Source organism: Medicago truncatula, chromosome 6, assembly GCF_003473485.1.
Source record: "Medicago truncatula cultivar Jemalong A17 chromosome 6, MtrunA17r5.0-ANR, whole genome shotgun sequence".
In the NCBI taxonomy this organism is placed as follows: Eukaryota; Viridiplantae; Streptophyta; class Magnoliopsida; order Fabales; family Fabaceae; genus Medicago; species Medicago truncatula.
Window position 1 is genome coordinate 35,735,952 of NC_053047.1, and position 14,937 is coordinate 35,750,888.

Below are 14,937 nucleotides of genomic sequence, written 5' to 3' on the forward strand. Positions count from 1 at the left end.
ATAGAACATAACCACGAAAATTTACAAGGAATTAGAGTAAAAAGGAGCCGCTAGCTATATAAGAAGGAACCGAAAAAATCTCAATCCCCACATCACACAAATCAGCAACCTAACTTAGTTCATGGCAGAGGCAGATTGGTCTCAACTTCCAAAGGATCTTCTCAATCTGATATCACAACAACTCGACAGTGAAGTCGATCTCATTCATTTTCGATCTGTTTATTCCAATTGGCACTCTTCTTCAACTCCAAATCATTGTAACGTTTTATGATGATTTGGAATAGAAGAAGAGTGTCAATTGAAACGAACAGATCGAAAACGAATGAGATCGAGTTCATTGTCGAGTCGTTGTGATATCAGATTGAGAAGATCCTTTGGAAGCTGAGACCAATCTGCCTCTGCCACGAATTGAGCTAGGTTGCTGATTTGTGTAATGTGGGGATTGAGCTTTTTTTTGGTTCCTTCTTATATAGATAAACAGCGGCTCCTTTTTACTCGAATTCCTAGGAAATTTTTGTGGTTTTGTTCTACATGGAAGCAAGTGGCACATTTTGACCAATATATGAATGCCACATATCAACAGTTTTTGCAACTGGTCTTTTACGATGTATTAATGTTGTGACTATGAATCATATATTCTAAATTACTTAATAAGGAAGTATCTTTTGCAATGAAAAATATAATATAAATTCTTATCTTTTGCAATGACATAAACTAAATAACATTCTTATAGTCAAATTTATTAACGGGTATATAATTTGTCAGCTTAAAACTATGCATTCTCTTTATGAAAGAATTGACTTAAATATATTTTTTCTCCATATTGTATTTTCCACTTAGGCTTCAATCTGTCGCTTTGACTAGTAAAGATAAGTGTCAGTTTATTGATCATACTTTTTAAGAATTTCACAATTCTACCATATGTCTCAAAGCATTGACGATGTTGGTCATGTTCTACCTGGATTTCCTCCCATTCTAGCTTGTTAACCTTTATTTTGAAAATTTATTGACGATGTTCATGCTGAAAATTCTGCTCATAATTGTATGATAGCCAATGAAAATATTCATGCTTCTTCCAAGTCTATGAGGATTGTAAGCATGTTTTATAAGCATTTAATCGTCCATTGTTCTTCATCATATTTAGCAGAGTTTGAGCAATCAATACAGTTTGAAGGAAGATTTTGAAGATGCAAATGGAAGCAACGATTTCAGGATGTGTCTAGTGACAGATTGAAGCTAATCTGAGAATCAAGGTGAAAGCAAACACTTTTATATATAAAAGGGATGAAGAAGCCAATAATGAAATTGTTGTGGTTTGGTTAAAAGATCAATGCAGGTAATGTTTTGGTTAAACACTTTTCTGAAAATGGTAATAGTTAGCAAAATGAATTTTTAAGTGAATCAGTGCTTTAAATTTGTTAAAATTCTTTAAAATTGTGAAATTGCACTTTTATATGATTAGTGATGAATCATATCTCTATTATTATAAGCTTGAATTGGATTCGTTGTTTATGTTAATTTAGATACGTACTTCCTTATATTTTATCTTCGTTGTTTATTATAAGCTTGATTCCTAGTATTTGTTGGTCAATGTTTTATCTTAGGTGAGTGACACGCTTAAAGTATAAAATCATGTAATTGCATCAGGTAAATAGGTAAAGATTATATTAGTTGCATGTTAACATTAGCATGAAAATTGTGATATTATTTTAGCAGAGTATGCTTTTCTTTTCAAGGTTTATAAATTCATTTATATTTGTCCTTTATGGCTGCGTTTGTTTCAGATTCATTTATACTACTGCACGCCATATTTGACAATTTGGAATTAGAATAATAAATTTTGATATATGACATCGAAAAAATGGAGGGCTCTTACTATTATATATCAATTATAAATTCACTACTAAAAAAACAAAATTGGCGAGGGAAATTTACAAATGGAACACATGAAATCATTCTCTAACTTTCTCATTAAAGTTTGCGATCAAAAAATTTATGAGAAATTTTATTTTTTCCCTCACTAATTTCCCTCCCTGATTTTGTTTTTCCTAATAGTTCAATATGTGAAACTTTGATTGTTACGTCTTCTTTTGTTTTTCCCTTCAGTTTTTATTAAAAAAAGTTTATTTTGTCTTTTCTTTCATATTTGGTACTTAGGAAATGGTAAGGAAGGTTCACTTGCAATGATCTTTCAATTATTTGCTCCAAGACTCAATTTTTTAATTATTTATTCCTGAAATTAAATAACTTGCAATTGAAGTAAAATAGTTATAAAAAGGAAATAATATTAAATAAAACGGAATCAAATCTAAATAAAACGGACTCAAATATTACATTAAAAACACTAATTATTGACTCATCAATTGTCTACTAGATTCAGGTTGATAAGGGCCATATGAGGGTCCAACTGGTACATGAATTTCTTAAATGCAACTCTAGGCTTTCGACTAATGTTGATTTGAGAACATTAAATTTTACCACAGTGGCAAAAAAAATGTCAAAACTTTAACAATGCTGTGTGAGCAATTTGCTCATTGGAATTGTCCTTGGCAATGAAATGTTTCCAGCAAACACGGTTTCTAGTGACTCACTGGCACGCCGGTAAAAAAAATCAGTACAGACTACACATATATAATAATTTAAGCAGAAAATTTTGTTTTGTTTTAGAAATATATAAACTAAAGCACACCATTATTTTGACAATTCGGAATTAGAATAATAAATTTGTTGTCTTTATTAACCACTTCACCAACCAAATTTCTATTATATTTTCTGGGTTGTCCAATTCTGATGCTGTCCTTTATATTTTCTTTTCATGTGATTCCAAAAATAATTTTTATATTTTTTTCTGTTAAAAAATTGTTTTAAGTATATGAAGAATTTAATTCACGAATTTAAAGAATATGCACAAAAAACCACCTCACCCACATTTTTTTAAATGATTTTTAAGTTAAATAATGATATATGACATAGAAAAAATGGAGGTCTCTTACCACTATATATCTACTCTTAAGTTGAATATGTGAAACTTTGAAGTTGTTACACGTCTTCTTTTGTTTTTCACTTGAATTTTTATTAAAGAAAGTTTATTTTGTCTTTTCTTTCCTATTTGGTACTATAATTATATACATCAATATAAACATACTTATTAACATAAATGAGATTATAGAATAAACAAATAAGGAATTCCCGTGAACTTAACTCAGTTGGTAGGGATATTGCATATTATATGCAGAGGCCGGGGTTCGAACCCGGACACTCCACTTCTCCATAATTAAATTGTGTGAGCTCTAACCACTAGGCTACTTGACCAAAAAAAAAAAAAGAATAAACAAATAAGGATATCTAATTCATAAATAATCATTCTACTATCTCATATTTATTCTGTTTCAAATATACCATTCATATGACATGATAGTTATGCTTGCACAATTGGCAAGTAATCATAAAAATGGTCTAATTATTCATGTTATCTCGATAATCTAACATAATCATAATTGATCCCCAAATGTGGGTTCTAAGCTAATTAAAGTAACTCTCCTTGGCATTAGTCCCGAAATTGCAAGCAGCTTATCCACAATTTGCAGCTTTTGCTAGCTCCAAAACTCCATAATCCATTTTCCAAAATAGCTTATGTCTTGGCTTATAGGTCTTGCTCTTTCCGAAACAACTCAACTCATTTGCGACATAGTCTTACTTCATCAACCAGCATATACAAAAAAATTCATTCCAGTCCCTGAACCCGAAGTTCGTCGTTTGGCTATTTAAGCACTTACAAAACAGCTTAATTACCATTTAATCCCCTTTACCATGATTAGACCAGCTTATTCTTTTTCCATTGCTCATATACCAATTCAACATATCCCTCCTAAACTGTTCATCACAAGATAATACCTGACACAACTTAAATTCCAATTTAAGCTATTATCCAAAGGGTTTAACTAGGAACTTATGACTTTTTTCATATCAAATTCGACCCAAACTTTAACACAGATGTTCCAACATGTATAGTAAGCCCTATGATCCACTTATACAGCATTTTAAATTCACAACTTAGTCATTTAAGGCATTTTGCTCAATAGTTAACAATACATATAGATATAAAATCTATTAATTTTTAAAAAAAAAGGTTAAAATGTAATGTTGTCAATAAAATATAGCATATTTGAGAAATATGCTATAACCATGGCTCTCTTTTTTTCTTCTACTAAATCAGTTGCTACAATCAGTAATGATTTTGATTTAAATATTAAAATACAAACTCTAATCATCAACAGGGCCGTTCCTATAGAATAGAGGCTCGGCTCTAACATTAAAAATAAACCTCTTATAAAATAAAAACACAATTTTTTAAAAGAGTAGCCTCTATTCATACTTAAAATAAGATATTAAAAAAAATTAAAATTAATTAAAGTAGCTAAAAGTAGATCCTAAAAATATTAAATTAATAAAAGAAGCAAAATAGAGGTTGAACCATGGAATCAGTGCTTTAAAATTGTTAAATTTTGAAATTGCACTTTTATATGATGAGTGATGACCTTACCTTTCTTATTTGTTAAATTTCAAATGTTGTACTTTAATGAAATTATAAATTTAATAGTAAGTGATGACCTTACCTTTCGGAAATGTTAGGAGAGATGGAAAATATATCATCAGTTTTTCTGGTGGGAACTTCCATAGAAGAGTTGTCATTTTCATCTTTGAGTCGTTCATATAGTTTCGTAAATATCGGAGCTTGTTTACTAACTTAATTCCTTGGTAATTTGTGCTATGTCCATAGTAAAAGAATTATGCTCTCCTTTATTTTGATTATGTAGCTACTATTTAATATAATATCTTTAAATGTTTGAAAGCCTTAAATTTTAATTTTGTATGCTTTTAAAGAGTGTTTGATGTTAGGTATTTAGCAAACGTTCGATAATTTGGCTTGTAGAATTGATGGCTAAAAACCAATTTTGGTATGTTTTCAATAAAATCTTGTAGATTTCTATAAAGGTTTTTAATGAGGTGTTTCCTTCCATGTTCCATAATTGAAAATCATGTTAAGGCATTGAAAAGTGACAACAAGTCATCAAGACATAACCCTACAAACATTTTGTCCTGATATTCGTTAGGAAATTCATGTTTTGTATTGTTACTCACTAGAATCAATATGAAGTCAATTATTGTTTTTATAATCACGATTTGAGTTTGAATAATTCAATCATTCAATCTGTGTTTATTAAGGAAAGTTATGGTGCTCCTAGTGGGCAAAGATGGAGTAAATGTTGCAAAGAGCATTGAATTCAACATTGGAGGCAGTCTTGCATAGATTGTTGAATATTAGCAATGATGTGACTGGTGCTGGTATGTTTAATAATCTGTACCATTTGCTACTTTGATATTTATGTTAGACTAGATTCATGATTCTTGATATTTTCAAAAATTATTTTTACTTTTTTTTTTTTGTCTTCTAGAATTTTTGACGTAAGAGAATAATTAAGCCGAAGAATTTAATAGATATGCATTTATATTTTGATTTATAAGGTAAGACACATTATTATATGGGAAATGCTAACTGGTGCCTCTGGGATACGGGTTAAGGATATGAAAAAGGAATTATATAGTAATTAATGTATTGAAATTGTGTAATTAATTTATAATAAAGTCAAAAACAATTTTCTTTTATGGTAATAATTCCCTTTTATGGTATCCTTAAACAGTGACCCGAAGGCACAGGTTAGTAGGACCCTTATTATATTTAGACTTAATACATGCTTTGGTCCCTTAACTTATTTTCGAATTTCATTTTGGTCCCCTAACTATAAAGTGTCTCAATTTGGTCCCTTATGTCTTTTGTCGTTATATCTTTTGGTCCCATCCGTTGCATTTTAATTGTTTGATCTATTTAAAAATAGAAACGTTGGATCATGTAGGTTTATTGTAGCCAACGGTGAATGATTAACACCTGATTTTTTTTAAGCAAAAAATATATAAAAAAAAATCATATTTTTTATAAAATCATTTTCAAAATTGAAAAAATTTATTTTTTTTATGAAATTTTTAAAAAAAGGTCAGATTTTTTTTTTTCGAAAAAAAAAGGTTTTTTACTACAAAATACCTGAAAATATTTTAATTTTAAAAAATCTGGAAAAAAAATTTACAATTTTTTTAATTTTTGAAATATATAAAAACTTCTGGAAAAGATTTAAAAAAATTCATATTTTTTCTACAAAATTCTGTATAATATAAAAAAAATTCAGATTTTTATAAAATATGAAGAAAAAAAATTATTCCTGACCTATTTTTTTTATATTTCGTAAAAAAATTATTTTTTTTCAAATTTTGAAAAATATATAAAAAAAATCAGGTTTTTATAAAATATGAAAAAAAAAATTATTCCTGAATTTTGAAAAAGATTTAAAAAGTAATTATAATATTTTCCAGATTTTTAAAAATTAAAATATTTTCCAGAATTTGGTAGGAAAAAATTTAAAAAAAAAAAAAATTTCGAAAAAAAAATCTGACCTTTTTTAAAATTTTCGTAAAAAAATTAATTTTTTTTTATTTTGAAAATGATTTTATAAATATTCTGAAAAAAAATCTAGAATATTTTTTTCTTCATATTTTATAAAAAATATGATTTTTTTAATATATTTTTGGCTTCCAAAAAATCAGGTGTTAATCATTCACCGTAGGCTACAATAAACCTACATGATCCAACGGTTTCTATTTGATAAATAGATCAAACAGTTAAAATGTAACGGATGGGACCAAAAGAGGTAACGGCAAAAGACATTAGGGATCAAATTGAGACACTTTATAGTTAGGGGACCAAAATGAAATCCGAAAATAAGTTAACGGATCAAAGGCATGTATTAAGTTTTATATTTATTATACGAATTTGTGTGTTAAAATAATACAGCTTATTTAAATCTTTAGTTGAATTGTGAAACGTTGAAGTTGATAAGATATGAAATGTGACAGAAGTTTCACTCCCAATGGTCTTTGGTCAATGGATCCTCTCTTAAGTGCAACCGAGTTGCCTTTTTTAGTTTGAAGCCCTATATATCCACATTCTTAATTCTCATACACTTATTACTTCCTTTCTATTCTCTATTCTCATATGGCTATGCTTCAATCATCCGTCTCTCCCCCTTCTTCCTTCTCTTATGGATTCACCTATGACGTGTTCCTTAGTTTTAGAGGTATTGACACTCGTTATGGTTTTACTGGAAATCTCTACAGTGATCTTTGTAAGAAGGGAATTCACACATTCTTTGATGATAGAGAGCTTCAAGGAGGTGATGAAATAACATCATCACTTTTCAAGGTCATTGAAGAATCTAGGATTTTCATTCCTGTCTTGTCTATCAATTATGCTTCTTCTTCATTTTGCTTGGACGAACTTGTCCACATCATTCATTGCTTCAAGGAAAATCGGCGCCTTGTTTTGCCAATTTTCTATGATGTGGAACCTTCTCATGTGCGACATCACAAGGGCAGTTATGGTAAAGCACTGGATGATCATATAGAGAGGTTCCAAAATAACAAGCATAGCATGGATAGGTTGCAGAAATGGAAGATGGCTCTTACTCAAACTGCTAACTTCTCTGGCCACCAAATCAATCCTAGGTACCGTAGTTCACTCATGTTTTACATTCTTACATATGTCATACTTCTTTAATATTCTATTTTCTAACTATTTCATCTCACTATTTAAATTGAAAATATTATTTTTATTCTTAACAAGTTTAATTACTTGTATGTCAAAACAATATTTGAATTGTATTTATACAACTATTATTAATAAATTGATATGATTGTGAATTTGTGATGCATTTACTCAAATTATTTGATTGGGTAGGAATGGCTATGAATGCGAGTTTATCGAGAAGATAGTCAAATATATATCTAACAAGATCAATCATGTTCCTTTACATGTTGCCGATTACCCTGTTGGTGTTGAATCTAGGGTCCTAAAAGTAAATTCACTTATGGATGTTGGATCTAATGGTGAAGCACAGATGATAGGGATCTACGGGAATCGTGGAATGGGAAAGACAACACTTGCAAGGGCAGTTTATAATTTTATAGCCGATCAATTTGATGGTTTGTGTTTTCTTCACGATGTAAGGGAAAATTCAGCTAAATATGGTTTAGAGCATCTATAGGTAAAGATCCTTTCCAAATTAGTTGAATTGGAAGTTAAGTTAGGAGATGTCAACGAGGGAATTCCAGTCTTAAAGCAAAGGCTTCACCGAAAGAAAGTTCTATTGATTCTCGATGATGTTCACAAACTAAAGCAATTGCGGGTTTTGGCTGGAGGACTTGATTGGTTTGGTCCTGGAAGTAAAGTGATCATTACCACTCGAAACAAACAATTGCTAGCAAGTCATGGGATTGAAAGAGCATATGAAATAGATAAGTTAAATGAGAACGAAGCTCTTGAATTGATGAGGTGGAACGCTTTCAAATATAACATGGTCGATTCAAATTTCGACCGTGTTTTGCGGTGTGCAGTAACTTTTTCTTTTGGCATTCCATTGGTTTTAGAAGTAGTGGGTTCAAACTTGTTTGGGAAGAATATTGAAGAATGGAAATCTGCATTAAATCAGGAAGAAAGGATTCCCATTAAAAATATCATAGAGATACTTAAAATAAGCTTTGATACTTTGGATGATGTTTTGGATGATGCTTTGGATGATGCTTTGGATTATTTTGATGATGATGATGAGGATGAAAGGATTCCCATTAAAAATATCACAGAGATACTTAAAATAAGCTTTGATGCTTTGGATGATGCTTTGGATGATGGTTTGGATGCTTTGGATGATGCTTTGGATGATGGTTTGGATGCTTTGGAAGACAAATGTCTTATTATGTGAATGATGAATTCAATGACCACATGTCAACAGAGATAATGTAAATATGTAATTTTAATTAGGGTTAATAGTGTTTTTCACCCCTGTAATATATGCCATTTTCGGTTTTCGTCCGTATAAAATTTTCGGTTTGATTTGCACCCTCGTAAAAAATAAAAATACCGGAAAACACCCTTAATAGGCCATTCAAAAACCAAAATTTCTTAAAAAAAAATCTGAAAATGGCCTATTAGAGGTGTTTTCTGTAAAAATAATAATTATACGAGGGTGCAAATCAAATCGAAAATAGTTCAGCAACAAAGATCTACTTTGGAACAACTCGAACGTATAAGTTCTTCGGTGACTTTTCGAGATCAAAGATGAGCTTATCACCTTCTTCCATCACACGTTCTCTGCAGAAATTGAACTATTGTCCACCCAAGTATTTTTCATAGCTTTCTCTTTCGGTGGTAATGAGTATATTACATGAACTCGATCACCCTAAATTCGAGAAAGAAACCAAAAAATATAAATAAATCAAAATGTACACTAATAAGTAACATTGATAAATCATAAAGGAAATTACAACAAATCTTAACTAACTCATCTAACCTTTGCATCACAAATAATGAGCTTCATATGTTGATTCACATTACTACCCGTCACAACCCAAAAATCCAGCACTCCAAATCCTATTTTCCAAATCTCCAAATCATTTTTGAGATCCTTAATGTAGTCATAATCCCTTGACATTGAAAGTCCTATATAGAAATACAATAATACATCATTTCATTTTATTTCCTTTGTTCATTCTGATATTGAAAGAAACTAACATATTTCTATGTGATCAATTTTATATCATTAAATCAACCTGATCTTAAATGCACAAATTTTGGTATCATTAACTTTCTGGATCTCACTGATATGACCAAAACAAATTTTATAACAATCAACTTTCGTACGGCTCAATGATATAGGAAAGAATAAACCAAATATAAAAAATGTTACAACTTTAGGATTACTCACAAAAACTAAAATAACCCACATGCGTCAAAACCTTACCATAACAAAGGAAGATTTTTCTAGAGCCATGCAACATAATAATTTCTTGTACATAATTCACTAACAATTGAAAGAAAAAAAAACCTTAAAAAACTAAAACAGTGTCGAAAAATGAACCCCTCAAGCCATAAAAATCAGTCAATTCAAGTCATGCATGGTCTCAGAACCATGAAAAAAGGAAGAAAATGATCTCTTATGAAGAAGAAAGTGAAACAGTGTGATGACAGTCCGTCATTCGCTATTTTGAGAGTCTTTTTATATGTATTTTGATCACAAAGTGGAGTTCACAAGGCAACTTATGCTGCAAAAGAGTAGAAAACTGAAGAAAATACAAAGAAGAGAATCGTGTCACGATTTGGTAAAAACGTGACACGATTTTAGAAGACCAAAATCAAGCTTCGACATTGAAGAAATCGTGTCACGATGGCATAATCGTGTCACGATCTGAGGAAACCCTAATTCAGCGATTTACGATTCAAGGAGAATCGTGCCACGATTTACTTAAATCGTGGCACGATTTTAGGCGGAATTCTGTGCCTATTTAAGCTGAAGTCTATTCCAAGGACAAGGGTTACGATTTGGAGAGAGAAAAGTGCGATTTTGAGACTACAAGACGGCGAGAAGGGCGATTTCTTCACTCTTTTACCAGTTCATGTATGCATTGATTCCTCTAATGATTATGTTATTTGTAAACACCATTATGAGTAGCTAAATCCATTAGAGGTTAGGTCTGAGATGATTCTTTGTAACCCTAATTGTAACATGTTGCTGTGAAACTCTATTATTTGTGAATGACAATCTAGTTTTTATTCAATTCAATTATTCTTAATGCTTTTTATATCCTGATCAAATATAAATATGATTTAGTGAGAACGAATGACTACTGACCATAGCTTTCGACTTAGACCTAATTGATTTGTTCTAATAAACATGGTTAGTCTAGGAATGAATAATCCTTTATTAGTGATATTAGGTTAACGTGCTTAAACCTTCAAAGGTTATTAGACCACCTAAGGAATTAGGGGCTGTAACCCTAGAAGAGGGTCCTAACTCAAGGGATTGATTAAGACTATTTTGTTAACTATCGTAAAACTAGTGACTCTTTCACAAGAATAGGTGCAGTATACCAATTAGGGGTAACATAAATGATTCGAAAGACCTAAACTCATCTCTATCTTATTCTTTAAACCAATCTTTATTTTCTGTTATTGCTTATGCAAACAAATCAATCAACTGTCTAGCGGCAAATTAAAAGAACTTTTATACATCTTAAGTTACAACGTAATTGAATTATTGAGATTAAAATCAGTCCTTGTGGAACGATATTTTTACTACTTCGATAGTATTTGGTACACTTGCCAAAAATCTATCACAGTGTTCCCAACTGAACTTAGATACTGTTTGGCAAAGGTTTTTTACTGTCTAAAAATTACTTCAAAACAAAGTTAAAATAAAGGCCTTTAAGAAAGAAGCTAAAGTTGTTTGTTTTTTTAGTTTTAAAGTTACTTTTAAGTTAAATGTTGTTTGGCAAAATATTGTGCAAACTTTGAATTTTTTTTATGGTGTCCGGGGTTCGAACCCCGGACTTGACATATATTTATGAATTGTTCCTATCATCTGAGCTAAACTTACGAGCACAAAACTTTGAATTTATTATTAATTAAAATAATAAATAAAAAATGTTTAAAATATTTTCCGAAGGCTAAAAATGTTAAAAAATAAAAGATATTTTTTCACAAAGACTATATTTACGCAATAACGTTTATTTTTGTGTAACATGAATACAAATCTGTATCATCATATAAATGACTTGTTAATTTTTATTTTTTTTTGTGGTGGCCGGAGTGTGAACCCCGGACCTTGCATATATTATGCATTGTCCCTATCAACTGAGCCAAGCTCACTAGGACACTTGTTAAATATTTTAATAGGATAAATAATTTAAGGAGTCTGAAATAATAACATAAATAATATCAAAATAGTTGGTTTTTTCTATTTCAATTATACTCTATAACTAATTTAATTTCGTTATAAGAATACCATATTTTTGGTGTCTTTCAAAAAGATAAGAATTTATATTATATGATATTATATTTGTTACATTGTTGGTGTTATGGAAACATATATGTTTGTTTTTTTGAATAAGAAAAAGATATGCATAGTTGTTAATTACAATATAAAGGTGCAATATATATATATATATATATATATATATATATATATATATATATATATATATAAGTATTTTTTTTCGGCATTTAGACCTTTTTTGAAGAAAAGACATCTACAATTTTACTTTTAATTAAAATCAAAATGTTATAAAAATAATCATACGCATTATGCAACACAAAAAAAAATTATACGCATTAGGGTAACAAAAAAACAGTCACACATAAAGTATTACTCTAAACACTAATGTGTGTGTATATTTGTGAGGTTGAAAAAAGAAAATAAAAACATTTGGTATCATTAAATGACAGCGTGAATAAAAGTATTTGTGAGGTTGTGATGATTAAATTATATTGAAATTAAATATATAAGTGATAAAAAGATAATAATATTAAATTGAACCTTCTTAAAAAAAATTAAATGGAACGATTCCAAAAAAAAATAAAAATGGAAGAAACAAACATATTGTAATATAATATTAAAAATAAGAGAAAGGGTTTCCAACGTGAATTGAAGAGAGATGCTTGTGAAATAAATTGTCGAGAAGTAGTTTTTGAAGTAGCATTCAACAACTTTTGGCCAAAGTTCAATCCATTCAATTGTATGCATTAAGAAAAGTACCTTTTTAGTAAGTTGGCCTAACTTCTCCTTAAAAATGTAGAGAATTTGAAGAAAAAAAACCGGGTCAAATGGTATCTTAATCTCGGAAGAAAAAATTGGAAAAGACTTAAAAAAAAAATGAAAAATAGTTAAAAAATTTTAAAAATATAAAAATTGGATAATAGTTAAAAAAAATTATATGCATTAGCGTAACAAAAAAACAGACAGACGGACATCAAATATTACACTAAATGTTAATGTGTGTATGTATATTTGTGAGGTTGAAGAAAGGAAATAAAAATATTTAGTATCATTAAATGACAGCGTGAATAAAAATATTTGTAAGATTGTGATAATTAAGCGATATTGAAATTAAATATATAAGTGATAAAAAGACAATAAAATTTCTTTGAAAAAAGATAATAAAATTAAATGGAACCTCTTTAAAAAATTAAATGGAACGGTTTAAAAAAATAAAATAAAATAAAGTTAAATGGAAGGAAAAAAACATATTGAAATATAATATTAAAAAATAAAAGAAAATGTTCCAAGTTGAAAAGAGGTGCTTATGAAATAAATTGTCGAGAAGTAATTTTTTAAAGTAACATTCAATAACTTTTGGCCAAAGCTCATTCCATTCAATTTTATGCGTTCAAAAAAATTACTTTTTTTAGTAAGTACTTAATTCATACTGTGTTTGGCCTAACTTATCCTTAAAAATGTAGAGAAGTTGGAAAAAACCGAGTCAAACGATACCTTAATCTCCCACAACGACAATGTAGAAGCAACTGAATTTGGGAGAAAAAATTGAAAAATAGTTAAAAGTTATTAAAAATATAAAAATTATAAAATAATTAAAAAAATTGGTGAGGGGCAAAATGGTAAAATGCACCCATAAAAAGGTGAGGTCCCACCAAATAGGAAATTACAAAAATGCCCATCTTAGGGGCAAAATGGTAAAATTACAGGGAATTATCTTTTATATATAATAATTAGGTAGATTTTCTGTTATTGTCCATTAATTTATGTTGTTGTTCATTTCTGATGTTGTCTTTTATATTTTCTTTTCATAAGATCCAAAAAGAATTATTACATTTCTTTTCTCTTAAGAAAATGTTAAGTTGATGAAGAATTTAATTAAAGAATATGCACAAAAATCCACCTCACCCCCATTTTTTAAAATGTTTTTTTTAAGTTAACTAATGTTTTTTTTATTAGGGAAAAGTTAACTAATGATATATGACATCGAAAAAATGGAGGTCTCTTACTATTATATATCAACTCTAAATTCACTAATAAAACAACAATTTTTATTAACCACTTCCCCAACCAATTTTCTATTATATTTTCTGTTATTCTCCATTAGTTTATGTTGTTTTCCATTTCTGATGCTGTCTTTTATATTTTCTTTTCACAAGATCCAAAAAGAATTTTTACATTTCTTTTCTCTTAAGAAAATGTTAAGTTGATGAAGAATTTAATTAAAGAATATGCACAAAAATCCACCTCACCCCCATTTTTTAAAATGTTTTTTTTTTAGGGAAAAGTTAACTAATGATATATGATATCGAAAAAATGGAGGGCTCTTACTATTATATATCAACTCTAAATTCGAAAATAAAAAAACAAAATTGGCGAGGGAAATTTACAAAGGGAACATATGAAATTTCTCTCTAACTTTCTCACTAAAGTTTACGACCAATAAATTTGTGAGAAATTTTATTTTTTCCCTCATTAATTTCGCTCCTTGATTTTGCTTTTCCTAATAGTTCAATCTGTGAAACTTTGATTGTTACACGTCTTCTTTTGTTTTTCACTTCAGTTTTTTTATTAAAGAAAGTTTATTTTGTCTTTTCTTTCATATTTGGTACTTAGGAAATGGTAAGGAAGGTTCACTTACAATGATCTTTGATCAATAAGTCCTTTTAAGTGCAACCCTGTTGCCATTTTTTCACTTCTTAATTTATTGAGACCCTATATATACACTCATCTACGTTTTAACCTCTCATACTCTTCTTACTTCCTTTTTGTTCTCTACTCTCATGGCTCTGCTTCAATCATCCGTCCCCCCCTCTTCTTCTTTCTCCTATGGATTCACCTATGACGTGTTCCTTAGTTTTAGAGGTAGTGACACTCGCTATGGTTTTACCGAAAATCTCTATAGAGCTCTTTGTCACAAGGGAATCCACACCTTCATTGATGACAGGGAGCTTCAAGGAGGAGATGAAATAACACCATCACTTTTCAAGGCCATTGAAGAGTC

The 14,937-nt window shown here is 29.4% G+C and overlaps 2 protein-coding genes and 1 long non-coding RNA gene across 3 annotated transcripts in view; all 3 read left to right on the forward strand.

Moving 5' to 3' along the window:
• LOC11413136 (TMV resistance protein N) overlaps positions 1-14,937 on the forward strand; it is a 55,140-nt gene that overhangs the window by 34,746 nt on the left and 5,457 nt on the right. The window lies entirely within an intron of this gene.
• Positions 854-14,835, forward strand: LOC120575873 (uncharacterized). Its single transcript, XR_005642101.1, has 3 exons — positions 854-1,336; positions 5,227-5,346; positions 14,791-14,835. It is a non-coding gene; the product is annotated as an uncharacterized lncRNA (long non-coding RNA).
• Positions 7,079-8,953, forward strand: LOC11415065 (toll/interleukin-1 receptor-like protein). The gene is made up of 3 exons (XM_039826659.1): positions 7,079-7,614; positions 7,847-8,007; positions 8,719-8,953. Exons 1-3 carry the CDS (start codon positions 7,106-7,108, stop codon positions 8,865-8,867), a joined length of 819 nt encoding a protein of 272 aa, XP_039682593.1. The 5' UTR covers positions 7,079-7,105; the 3' UTR covers positions 8,868-8,953.